The 14,329-nt window shown below is 38.1% G+C and overlaps 1 protein-coding gene across 4 annotated transcripts in view; it reads right to left on the bottom strand.

Moving 5' to 3' along the window:
- SEMA5A (semaphorin 5A) overlaps positions 1-14,329 on the bottom strand; it is a 350,644-nt gene that overhangs the window by 92,739 nt on the left and 243,576 nt on the right. For all 4 annotated transcript variants that reach the window (XM_063326183.1, XM_063326186.1, XM_063326184.1 and 1 more), the window contains 2 exons: positions 13,705-13,912; positions 405-522 (listed from right to left, as the gene is read on the bottom strand). In XM_063326183.1, coding sequence (XP_063182253.1) covers positions 405-522; positions 13,705-13,912 — 326 coding nt within the window. The remainder of the gene's footprint in view (positions 1-404; positions 523-13,704; positions 13,913-14,329) is intronic.

The following is a 14,329-nucleotide window of genomic DNA, read 5'->3' as shown; positions in this document are numbered from 1 at the left end:
AGATGTTGTATGGCCTTTTACATTAGCAATAATGATCCGCAAAGAAAAGATAATACCACTAGCGATTAAATTTTTTCAAAGTACAAAATGGAGAAAAAGCCTGCAAAGAAATACTAATATCTCTAATCTTAGTGAACATTTGCTTTCAAGGTGGGAACGCAGACATTACAGGTAAAAAACAACTACCTTTTGAAAGTACTATAAATAATTTGATCATATCATATAAGTAGTTTGATAAGAAACAGAAAAGAAACTAAATATCCTGTTAAAATCTGATGGGAACGCCTGAGGAAAATGGCACTAAATACAGTTTTCTGAGCTCAAAAAATCTATGCCAGCTCATTTTCATGACATTCGCATGGTATCAAAAGTTTTAAGAGACAAATGAATGTATTTGGACTTACTGGACACACAGTAATGCTTTGCTCCCATTGACTCATGCTCAGACTTTCTTCTAGCGTTGTGCATTTCTTCATCACCATGTCCCAGCCACAATAAGGGTCTTGGGATCCAATGCATGCACTGCGAATGAAAACCAAACAGAAAACATGAAAGTTTATCTTTGTCTGTACCGGCCAAAGATCTCTAAATAACTATGTGGCATCTCTTCATATGTCATAGGCCTAAAAGAGATAGTGAAATTGATCCCAGTTGTGGTATGGCACAGATGAAATGACAAAACAGAAGAAAAATGAATTTGAATGCCTACACAAAGCTAGGATTTCTTTTAAGTGCATAGCTGAATTTCTGTCTGCATGCATGGTATGCCATCAAGACTGAAAATTGTACTTAATTACTAGAGAATTACAGAAATTCATAAAAAGTGTACATTGTCTGCTCCAAGTAAAGAAGATTTCAGGAGTTACAGTTATTAGTCTTTTCTATCAGTTTTGGAATTAGAGTTATCATCTTTGTCAGAAATCAGATGGCAATGTCTACTCTTTGAAAATTAATAAGAAAACCTGCACTGCTATAGAATCCCTGGAAATAAGTTCAAAGGGGCACTGGTGGCTGCGATCACACCTCTCACATATCACATACTGCCCAAGACATTCCCTTCTAGTGGCACCTAGTGAGGAAAAAAAAAGGCTAGAGAGAAGGACGGTAGCTCAGCTTCCTACAGACTCTGAAAGACCCACTGTACAAAACTAGAAGCTCTTTTCTCTATTAAATGTCAGCTTTCTCTTGCTACTGGTAGGTCAAGTATTAACAATCAAGGCAATAGGTCTGCAGCTTCATAGATAAAGATAGGTAAGAAAGTAGGTGGAAGTCCCACTGTAGTGAAGCTTAATATGATTGTTTTAACAATTGTAAGAATACCTATAAATTACACATAAAAATAATAAATGCAAACATTTTGTCTAGATTATAAAAAACGCTTGACTGATCATTCTTGTTCAACTCAAATCCATGGGCATTATCATTCTCTCTTTTTCTGTTCGCATCACATCTGTCCAGCAAAGGGCCACAAGGATGATTAGGAGAATGCGGCATCTGCCCTACGAGGAGAGGCTGAGAGAGCTGGGACCGTTCAGCCTGGAAAAGGGAAGGCTAAGAGGGGATCTCATCAATATGTACAAATAACTGAAGGAGGCTGCAAAGAGTGGGGAGCCAGGGTTTTTTCAGTGGTGCCCAGTGACAGGACCAGAGGCAACAGGCACAAACACAGGAGGTTCCATCTGAACATCAGGAAACACTTTTTTCACTGTGAAGCTGACTTAGCACTGGCACAGGCTGCCCAAAGAGGTTCTGGAGTATCCTTCCTTGGAGATATTCAAAAGCCATCTGGATATGGTCCTGGGCAACTGATTCTAGGTGACCCCGCTTGAGCAGGAGGCTGGACCAGAGGACCTCCAGAGGCCCCTGCCAGCCTCAACCCTTCTGTGATTCTGTCCTCACAAGTGCTCTGTTTTATTCATATTTCTATTTATCTCTGGTATTCCTCATGTAGCTCCATGCTAACATCAGACAAAACTCAGACTTACTAATGCCCTAGTATGCTACTCCATAATACCATCACAGAGGATTCTTAGTGCTTATAAATTTCAAAGAATTAGTTTCTATAGTACACTCGGCAACATGGATTGCCAGTACTATATGGGAGGATAGTTCCCATCTCCAAAAGGGGCACAGAGTAAGAGACATAATAGCCAAAATTCCCTAGGTGCCCCTAATTAGGCTGCCAGTTCAAAAATAAAGCTTTAGGTTTAAGAGATTAGTGTTCAGAAAGAGTTCCCACTGATGGCTCTTGCAGCTGTGAGCACTTAGCATTTTTGTAACTCAGACTACATCTTTCCATTTAACTACGTAGAAAGTGAGCACAATTAATGCAAATTATATAAAGTTTTAACTGCCTTGCCCTTCCAGTGTTTTCAAGACAAGATGTTCAGTGATCTGCTTCAGAGCATCTCTGATAAAGCACATGCTTTCTGAAAAACGTACACGAAAAAAAGTTAAAGGATGACATAATGTACAATTAGCAACTTTAGCTGTGCTATTTCTTAAGGTAGAAGTGCTCACTTTTCCAACTTCACTATTCCTTTGTGTTAAGTGTTAATATTTTTAAATGCAGTTATTATGCTTTAGACATGTTTTATTAAAAAAAAATAAAATAAAAAGTCAGTATCCTTTCACTTAGAACCACACTCCCTCTTTCCTGGGAGTAAGCTGATCCTTCTCCCACTCTGTTCTTAGACCTCATTTCTTCTTTTACGTTTGTTTCCACATTACTTTCCACTCTGACAAATCGAAATGGCTTGAACCTTTCATTACAAGTCACTTAGAAGTCCTAAGTAGGGCACTGAAAGCATATTTTGAGCATTCTTATAACTTCCTCGTATCAGAACAGAACCTAGTTTCATGGAAGAAATTAAGTTAAAAAATGCTGAAAAGTCCCAATGCTTGGACAAAGCATGTTCAATCACTCTGTGGACACCAAACATCGCCATTTCAGTAAATGAACAGATTTGGAGAACATGGCAGCAAGATAAAACGAGGCAAATCTTTTCAGAATTTAGCTAAGAAGGTCCACTGAGCGTATGAAAACTACGATTTTAAGAAGTTAATAACTCGGCTATCCTCATGCAGACAACAAGAGGTTAAGTGAGAAGAACTTCCTCCAAAAATGAGAGGCATTAACAGTCTTCAATATTTTTTTTTCTTTATACTACAATACATAAATCAATCCTGGAAACATATCAACTATTTGAAACAAAGCAACAGGAAATTTTGTTTGATGAGTATTCCTAACAGGAGAAACTCTAGTTTTGCCTTTTTTTTTTATATATAATGTTCTAATTGATCGTCCCAGTCATTACTATATATAAGTCTCATCTTGTAAAAAGTTTTATTTTTGAAATCTTATGTTCAGACAGAAAAAAGCACACCACAAAAGTTTAGTTCAGCACCATCACCCTCTTTCTGGAATTTCGGTTCACCATGCCAGACAGATTCATGAAATGAGGCATGACCTGGCGTAAATAGCTGCCCTGTTCTCAGGTATTGGCACAACAGTCTTTTGTGTTCTCCTTCCTACCTCACATCTCAGAGGGTTTTCTTATTTATTTCTTTTAGATCACTTGCTTAGATCACCAATAGCTCTGAAAAGTAGATATATTTTCTTTTAAATGAAAATTAGAGAGGTAATATGCGGGTAAGTTTTTACCCCAATTTGCTTAATTATGTCACATTTTAAAATCATTTTCTTTCCTTGGAGGGATAATTTAATGTGTGAATAACAGCAGCTAATTATTTTGATCTGTTATGCCTAGATAAAAAAAGAAAAGAAACAGATAACAAAGTAAGTTTACAGACAGAAAATGAGGATAGAATAAAGCTTGTAAGTATGAGAAGTTACGAGAAGTTATCAGAACTTCCATCGGAAGTGTGAAATTTAAAGGGACTATTATTAACTCACAATTATGTGCCTTTACTGTCCTCATCAATGAAAATTTTATATTAACACTTTTAATGAATCTCTCTCCCAAGAGACAGCAGTAAGAGGAACAGCTTCAGTGTATACATGAAATAACAACAGAAATTGTACAAAATGGCTGTCAAATTCACGTTAAGTAAGGAAAGTAAAAAACTAGATAGCACTACACATCTTTATCCCTTTCTCCTCCCTAATCTCGGTCTAAATTAAAGCCAATGTAGATGAAAAATTAGATAAATTTAAAAATTGGTGTTAGGTCTTTCAGTTGACAGGGCCCTTTCAGATAGTGACAGTGGAAGTAGCAGAGCTGGATAATATATTAGCCATCCTGTTTCTGGAAGTCTACCTTACATCTCAGTTTCACCAGAGATGAAAATGAACATTTTGTCTGTTACTCCCAGTAGACACCAGCCCACATCTCTCAGACTTCACATGATTTGTCCCAGCACTGCTAAAACTGGCAATTTTGTGCAGGAAGGAAATTCAGGAATAAAAGTGAATCGGTTCATCCAAAGTCTCTTGATGCCACTCACCCTGTCGAGTCACCACTCTCTACAAAAATTTTCAACAGCTTTTGGCTTCCACTGATTGATTCTAATTTTCCTCTGTGTTGTCACTTCACATGTTTTACCAAACGTAAATGATAGGTAGTTGAGTGTCTCTCCTGCCAGGCATTCATTTGGCTGCAGTGGTTCGGTATGCCGACCGACAGTCATGCAACGCTCAAACAATGGATTTTGACTGACTGGTAACAGAACTGTAAGTCAGCCCACTCTAAAGCAAGGCAGCAATAGCAGGTCATTTTCCTCAGCTATTTTATAAGTACCACTAAGCAGGCTAGCAAAACTGCTCTACTTCAGATACATTTGAGATTATTTATTCAGGCAGAATATGAGGCAGAAACGAACACCATTCAGAGCAAAACAGACAACCCCCCCCCAACAGTTTTAGACTAAAAAGAATTCATTATGTGTGCTTCAAAGAACAAAAAACCTTAAGATTAAAAGCTATATCCTCAATACCATTGATTTCAAAGAGATTTTGAAATCTTTCAGGGGAAGAACATATTCTGCTATCAATATACATTGTAAGTGCTAATCAGGTATCCTCTTGAGCTGTAACATTTTATGTATAAACATAATGTATGTTTGTACATAAACATGAATGTATAAACATAAGAGGTGCAACTTCTGAGACTGTTCAATGAAACATTCTTCTGTCTTTACCTATACCCAGCATTTTGAAGAACAGAGGATATTTGAGTCTCCTGACCCGTTCAAATAGTTTCTACTGAGATAGCCATGCCTACCTAGTTCCAATTACTGTCAACTGTGATCTCGACACTTCATGTACCAGGAACTGAACTAGGGTCACCATCTTATTTCAGAGAAGAGAGATTCCTCACTGCAAATTTGAACAGACAAATGGAAGATAAAAGCCTGTCTTATGTTACGAATGCATTGTGTTTTCTACTTCTGAATGAATACATGAATCTGATACCGGACATCTGTACACAGGTACTTATCAGTGTTCTCATTACTACTGGTTTTGTGGACACACACATATATATATCTGTGTGTATACATAGATAAGTGCAATGAAAACAGGGATCTAAAGATACAGATGAATGATGCAGAAGAACATAAATGGTAGGCACACAATTTATAAAGTCCTAGGAGCTCAAACTAAGCTGTGTGTCAAATATTCAGAATCCTGCTTAACCTTTGCCTGGAACGTTAAGAACAATCAAATGCTTTAATCATCTCAGACACTCTGTAGGGACTACTATTGCTTTCTCCTGCTTGAATTTCTATAAGGCAATCAAAATCCACCTAGGTATGATTCAATCTTGCAGCATGCACTGACAATACTAGCCTTAAATTTACAAGCTTCAAATCCAGAATCAGGAATTTATGTATTTTTTTTAGGAAAATTGTTTATAACATGCAACTGTCTGAATACAGACACTTCCAAGTGGCTCTACTTGGAACAAATGCAAAAGAACTTTCAGAGTGTGCTCTCTACAAGAGAAGGTAGGCTTGCTATTCATTGTAAAGAAACAACATCTGAAGTCCCCATCCATGTCAATCAGCCAAGACAAAGCTTCCAGCCCTCTGATTAGGAAGCAGGAGCCTGGAAATGCTGGGACTACTAGGTGCAAGTAGGGTTTTCAGAGCCCTTTTGATGGGCTGAAACTAGAGCCTGCAAATCTGTCATTGGCAAATAGTCTCTGAAAATCTGAGGTACTTACATAGCAAGGCAACCCAAGAACAACAGATTTGGGGATTTTCACACCAGTTGATGGGTTCCTAGATCAGAACAGCAGTAACAGTGATTACCCAGGCTGACCATGTTTGCTTCTATATGGCACCCCATGCCTTTAAAAGACCTGCATATCTTTAGCAGATAGAAGGTAAATAGGGTACACAAGTTTCATATCCTTTCAGTCAGCTGTGACCTAGGTTATTTTGAACTTAAATGTTGAGGTTAACTTTATACTAGAATATGAATCAATTATGAAGATAGCAGGCCCAGATATAAGATGTACAACTCCTGAAAAGTACTAACCAGATAGAATCATAGAATCATAGAATCTTCACGATTGGAAAGGACCTTTGAGATCATCGAGTCCAACCATACACACACCAAAAAAACCCCCAACCCCTGCAATCTCTGCCAGTAGAGCATGCCCTGAAGTGCCAAATCTAGATGTTTCTTAAATACCTCTAGGGATGGTGACTCAACCACCTCCCTGGGCAGCCTGTTCCAGTGCCTGACCACTCTTTCAGGAAAGTAATTCCTCCTAATATCTAATCTAAACCTCCCCTGCCGCAACTTCAGACCATTTTCTCTGGTCCTGTCATTATTCACCTGGGAGAAGAGGCCAACACCCACCTCTCTCCAACCTCCTTTCAGGTAGTTGTAGAGGGCAATGAGGTCTCCCCTCAGCCTCCTCTTCTCCAAGCTAAACATGCCCAGCTCCCTCAGCCTCTCCTCATATGACTTGGTCTCCAGAATCCCTTAAAAATGTTAAGATAGCATGTATCTTAACATTTTTAGGGCACCGTTACCTCTCATTTCAGAAGTAACTGTACATATCTCCACTGGCCTGACAACATACTATCAGGAGCAGATGGCCTTTAAAGCCACTTGGTTTGGGCTCATAGAACGGGAGCATAAAAACTCCTGTCCTCGAATCCTGCCCACAGTTTCTCCCTAACTGCATCAAGAATACCCTTTCTCTCTTTCATACATTCAGGTCAACAGTGGACTTCAAACTCAGATGTTAATTTTCTGTTAAACTTCAAATAAATGAAAATGTCCACAAACAGATTATAGATTATTAAGAGAGTGGCAAATAACTCTCATGAGAAAGCAACTACTATGTAATGCAGAGCACTGTAAGCTGAGATGCATAGGATATGTACTGGCCTGACTCCACAGCAGTCCAGTATCTGATATGCTAAATTATTTTAAAATAAAAAACCTTCCAGATTTGCCTTTGTTTGTTCATTTGTTTTTAAACCATCCAGTACCTTTAACTTCTGTTTCCAGAGAAACACTTACCAAGTATCAAATGGCTAGTGAAATGATCTCTTGGAAAGTGGGTTGCTTTAAACATGTCAGGTGATTTTCAAGAAAAACTTAACAGTAACTACACTGAACTTAAAATTCCTCAAACTTTTGGTATTTTTTAAAGCAAAGAAATGAATTACATCATGACATATGAAAACCACATGCCTGTTTTAAATTTTTATTTCTTAGGTCACTTCTTTCTTTAAAATAATATCCTGCTAATAAAATCTGAATTGCAAATACGTAGTCGTCCATCTGGTTTTCTTACCACTTTGCAAACTAAAAGGAAAAGACATTTTCCTTTGTCCTCCTAGGGTACTGCAATAAATACATTGGGAGAAGGCTGTAAAATTCTACTTGTTTATTAAAATTCCTTCTTGTTTGTCAAAAATACAATACAATGCATACATGCATAGACCACACACTTTAAAGAGTTGTGACCAAATATTTCAGATGCAGCAAAATGTAAATGCGTAATTTGTCTCTGATGCAGACTGACGTCTCTGGGCCAGACAGGCAAAGACACTTTCTGCAAAAACCTTAGTCCTCAAAGAGGAAGAAAGAAATATAGGTCAACCTCAGTTCTGGAGAGCTTCAATTGATTCCCTTCCCCAGTATGGGACTAATATTCTGCTTCTTTTGAGTGAGGAAGACTTTCAACTGTGCTTATTTCATAGTTTTGCTGACTTTACTAGTGTTCTGATAAGTTCCCACCAACTGAAGATAATTTTGCAGTGTATCTAATAGCTAAAAAAAGATTTCACATTTTTAAAATGTGCTTATAATCTAGTCTTGCAGCCAGGATTACGGTTTATCTTAGTTTGGGAAATTTATGAAGATTCTGATTCTGGAATATTACTCTGGAATCACTAATTCAGATTAGGCCTCGAGTAGTTCCAAAATTCTACTGTAGCAGTGTCTTCCTCTGATTTAAATTGGAGTAAGGCTTGCATATTTTGAAATAACGAAATCCACCTGGATATCAAAAAATAACTATTCTGGAATGATTATTTCAAAGCAGCAATTTCAATTCCATGTGTTGGCAAGCCCTTCTGGACACATTAGCACCTAGTAATAGTTTAGACCACATTACTGGTTGTTAACGTCTATAATAGTAGTATATAGAAATCATGACTCTACTACGTAACGATAGCCACAGTGTTCTATTCCCAGGGAAACAAGTTTGTATTGAGTGCAAGAATACTTCTGAGGAAGCAACATCTATAGCCAAGGAAAAACAAAGGAATGCGACAGCATTTTAAATACTTAATACAATAATCTCGCTGGAGTTCTAAGAATGAAATAAAGCACAACAAAATTTGCAATAATTGTTTTCTTCTCTTAGTTAGTCCAGTACCCCTCTTATTACTATGCTGCTACAGTTATCTTTTGTGTATGTACAGATTGTGTAGCTGACGGTTAACAAAGAAGCCAAAATAAAAATGACAGAGCACAGAGAGAGAAAAGTCAGGGTTATAGCAGAATAGCTATGATAACACTCCTTAGCAAAACAATCTTTTTGCCCAATAATATTTTAAGCATAAAATGTAAAATATAATACTCAAAAATTTTCAAAAGTTGTTTTTCTACACCAGAGAAGTCACTACTTCTACAGCTTTTAGCAGACGTCACTATTTATTTACTTACATATAACATCATAGTAAGATTACTTTTCAAGCCTTCTAAGTGTGTAAAACCTATCTTCTATCAGAAATACAATTTCTTGATCCTTGCTTGGTAAGATTTTACAGAACATTGGGCTGATACAACCTTTCATTGCCCCTACTTTCAAAACTGATGCACTGAAAACTCCAGTCCAAATTATTACATCGACAGATTTGCCTCAGAGAAATCACCGCCATCCAAGGTTGCTTTTGAAGGCTCCCGCTGCCAATAAAAGAAAGCTGCCTGGTTCTTTGTTTTAGAGGATGGAGTCTTTACTCCCCTGCTACACATCTTACTCCTTATGCTTATAGCCTTCAAAGTAAATAGCAAACACTGCAACTTTAGGGAGTTTAATAGTTATCTTCTCATGATAATCATTCTATTTATCTCACATTATAGTTAATTAGCAGGTATACGAAAGTCAGTTGTGCTTTATGCTTGGCCTACTCAACTCTGAAGTAGTACAGAGAGCTGGAGAATTCTTAGTGAAAATAATAGCTCCAGTGAATAATGTTGATGGTCTGCTGTAAAAATTTGATAAACATGTGTGAATTGCAATATTCATGTGATAACAACCTGGTCAAATCTTAAGGATTTTCCCCAAGGAGAGCTGAACTACGGTAACTGCTCTGCTGTTTCTTCCTGAAGCATGAAGACACCAGGGCTTTTTGGAGAACTCTTTGTAAGAATCCACACGGCCCGAACTATTTTTCCCTAGCTGATTCCTGAAAACAACAGAATCATGACAAGATGTTCAAAACTGTTCAGCCATTGGCAGAACTCTGCTGGAGACCCCCCCTCCATGAAAACTGTCAATCCAAATAACTAACATGGGCAACTCATAAACAACGAAAACATCATGCCATAATGGAAAGTGCCGAGCAACACAAACTACAGGTGTGACAATAGGCTCTGCCTGTGATAGGGACTGCTGTCACAGCAGTAAAGTGCGCTGAACTGCACCTAGAACACACAAAAAAAAATAATAATCAAACTTAAGTCTCCAAATGTGAAACAATATTTTCATGGGCCTTCAATTACAGTGTCTGTGGGAGCAGAGCTGTGAGCTGGTAGAAGAGGACTGTCCTAAATCAGAGGGAATGTCTGTCAGAGGCAACACTGTGTCATGGAGGACTCTGCTACAAGAAAGTGCTGGAGGAACAGATTTACAAGGAAATACGAATTAGCTAAATACGTACAGCGTATCAGAGAGATAATTAAAGAGACATAATAAACTATGAATAAAAGCAGTAACCTTTAGAGGCTGGTATGTGAAAATCAATCAAGGAATAATGAAATGAAAGTAAAAAAGAGACAATCTCAGGGAAATTATCTTGACATTGAGATATTAGCTTGTGGAACAGTCTGTTCAACAGAGGACCTGAAGTTGCATTGTCTGAAACCCTTGCAGTAAACCTAAACAAAAAGATTAGAAAAGATTAGATAGTGAGCACTCTGCCATCGACAGAAAAAGGCAGGACAGATGGGCTAGTGTGCCTTCAGCCTTTTGGCTTTTTTAAGGCTGTTATTTATACACAAGCATGCTCTATTTCTCAAAAATTATGTGAAGTAGATATTAAAGACTACACATGCCCTTGATCTGGGGAAGAAACTCTGGTTATTATTGATGGAAGTTCAGAACATAGCCTTGGTGCTGTTATACAGCCCTAAGTATGATAAATACGAAGTGATAAAATTAAAATAATCCAAAAAAGATCCACAATGCCCCAAGGCATTTTCCTTAGGTAAGGTTCACTCATTACTCTATTTATCCATTGCTGTAGTACAGAAGTAATAGTTAGCAACTTATAACAAGAATGTGAATATTAAAGCACCCAGAAATGCAGTGACTAAATTTCAGATGTTTCATTACCTAGTGAAACGTATAGCCCAAAGTAAGGTGACTACACTCTCTCTACCTATAGACAACCAAATATGCTTGAAATCCAGCACAAGCCAAGAAAAAAATAGTCAAGCCAAAAATACGTGATATGTGAAAGACTGTCTGCATTTTCCAAATTATCTGAGTCTCTAATGATAGATGATGATGAGAAGCCTTATTTCATCTGGATCACAGCTGTAAATCCTTTCCTTTCTCACAAAACAGAGCCAGAATTGCTGGTGAAGTCTTTAACCAGGAAGACAGCATGGATGGTAACCCTTCTGGTGCAATGGATATTTAATTATCCAAGCAAAGTGATATGACTACAAAAAATATGATTGAAAAACCCCACAAGTAATAATTTTATTTCCTTTTAAGTAAGTTGTTCCAGTGGAAGACTTCACATACCTCTGAGCAGAGGAATAAATTATCATTTCAGCAGGATTTGAGCCATTTAGCTACTGTTCTATTCAGTAAAATGGGAACAGCACCACTTTTTTTAAAAAAAAACAAAACCAAAACACCCTTAAAATCCAGTCAATTAGACCCCACTGCTCAAAAACGGAGAAGAATGCCTAGCCTGCAGCTGTGTATGAGGTTTATGATTTGAGACAGCAGTCCCACCCTGCGAGGGCAGAAGCACATTTGGGCCCTGCAGCTGGGGTAGCACTGATGTGCCTCAGGAATTGTCCTGACAGAAGCACAGGTAGCAGGGACCTTGTGGAACCTCCACATGGGCACCAGTTAAGCATATGCTCTGGAAGTCTCACCTCTGGATTTTGGAGTTCACACCTCACTAATAACACAATAGGGCTCCAGGCTTGAAATGTTTCAAGCAGAACGCAGGCTTGGTGTAAATACACTCGTATTGTTGAGCTCTCTGTGTTTACAGACTCCCTAAGAAAACACAGGATGTCAGCCCAACTTCCTTTTCTGAAATAAACACATCTGCTTAAGAAAATATATTTAATGTCTTATACAACCAGAACAACATTACCATGACATATTCAAGAAAAGAGAGAAGCACAAGAATATGTCATTATATTTTTCCTTTCTCCAGATATACACACATACACCCCTCCCTCTCCCGAAATATATGTCCTTCACTTAACAAAAAGGAAGAAATAAACCAGGAAGGGTTACAGGACCACCACACATCCTGTTTCAACTTGTTAAACCAAAGAAAGATGAAACTTTATCCTATGTTGGCCCCTAAACCAACCAAAAGCTTGAGGCAGAGACTTGCCTATATATAATTTTTCCTTAAAGTGAGCTTTGCAGGACTTCCAATGGAGCTTTGAGAGTCCCACCACAACTATTTTAGTAGAAAATACCTAAAATACTCTACATAAGACAGCATAAACAACAAGGGCTGGTAAAGAACTGTAAGGAGAATCCGCCCTTCCCCGTGTACTCCAGTTTCCCAGGGCACAGCTTGTGCTTCAGTCTTGTTCTCAACCCAGTAGCCTTTCATGCCCGGCCTCCTTTCATGCCACCAATCCCCACGTAGAGCCAGGTCCCTCAGAAAAGTCTTTCCACTGTCTCCGAGCCGCAGCTCTACACCTGCGTTCTGTGATCACCTCCTTGCTGTGACCGTGTGCGTGTTCCCTCTGACAGCCAGGAACGTCTCCATCTGCAAACAGTCACTGCCTTTCACGGGAAGTATAATCTCTCTGTCTGCTGCATAAATGATGTCTCCCTAATGCTGAGTGTAGCAGCCAAGAAAGGCAACTGGCACCCTTTCTCCCTCCTTTATTAGCCCAGCTTTTCAAAGGAACGTATATTAAACAAGCTGAAAGCAAAACAAGCTAAAAAACCCAACTAAATGCATCTGTCAGTTCTCAAAAAGCTCATCACACTGGTTCGTAGTCTACCTGATGTAAAACAGAACAATTGTATTGAATTACTGGAAACACACTTCTATCAAAGGGAAGATATAACTAATTAGATGGAATTAACAATCTCTAATAGCATACGTTTCGCAACCCGGAAGTACTTTTAGATAACCTATAGAAACGGTTGTATGCTGAACTTAAAATTCCTTAACTAACATACTACAGTCTAAGACCAAGTGATATTTTGTAAAAGTTATTTCCCTTGTTTGATGGAACAACTGTTAGCTGCACAACACTTTAATCTAGTAGAATATTTACATTTATTATGATTTCCTGGTCCAGCACTACCTCTAAATAGCCACTTTTCCAACTAGTCTTAACTCTCAGTTCATTCAATCCAGTTTTCTTTCCGAACCCACAGAGATAGTGCTTACACAGTTATAATACAGTTTCAAAAAACCTCCAAATTAAATTTGTCCACTGTTCAAGCTTTAAATATATTAAACCATCAGCTATATTGCACATTATCAGATATGTTTTCTATATAAACCATTTCTTTCTGTTTCATTTCACAATTCAGAATCTGTATAATGACACTTAAATATCAATATAATTCCCTGACAGTCTCATCTAGTCTTAACAAGTTAGTAAAAGAAGTCAGAGACATTTCTGATAAACAGTGTATATAGAAAGTAATTGCTGAGAGAGGTAATTAATTTGGATTCCTACTTAGTCAATTTTCCTTCTCATTTTTCCACAACCCTCTGCAAGCATTTTTCTCTAATCAAAGCAAAGTAGCTGATTCTTCATACCTGTATGTTTTGTAAAAGAGACATCTCTTCAAGGGGACCTTAATCACGTGTTCCTGAAGGCCCACAAAAAGGACACTCTGGCTGTGCAGGATCTGAAGGCTCCTGATGGGCTCTCGCTGACTTTTCGGCAGGAGTTCGATTTCCTCGAGCAGGCAGCTGCTTGAAGTCTGGTTCATTGGGGCAAGTACTTTCTTAATAGTGCCATAGTCTGAAAAGGCAAGAGGAAAATGAGTAACTAAAAATCATACTAGCAATTCTACCTACTTGGTGTCATTCAGTGAACAAATCTTCGTCCTATGCCAGATGATTTCAATGAAGCCTCAGAAGCCACACTCAGTGTTGCAGTACTTTGACTGCAGTTTCCTAAATTTCTTATAGCACAGTGAAAAAAAACTTGAAAGCAGCCATTCAAGTTTTGTATGTGTTGTAATACAGCAAAAAATAATTTTATTAGTGCGGAACGGACTTCACAGCAGTAGTCACTAAAAAACAAGCGTTCAAAGTCTGGCTACTATAAATGCACATTCATGGCAAGGGTAACTGATTTCACTTTACCAGACTGTACTACACTTTACTATGTTTAAAGCAGTTCAAGAAGCAATGAAGTCCATCATTGCCCCAGTCT

The sequence above is a fragment of the Chroicocephalus ridibundus genome, chromosome 2, assembly GCF_963924245.1.
Source record: "Chroicocephalus ridibundus chromosome 2, bChrRid1.1, whole genome shotgun sequence".
In the NCBI taxonomy this organism is placed as follows: domain Eukaryota; kingdom Metazoa; phylum Chordata; class Aves; order Charadriiformes; family Laridae; genus Chroicocephalus; species Chroicocephalus ridibundus.
This window is presented reverse-complemented; position numbering and strand designations above follow the sequence as displayed.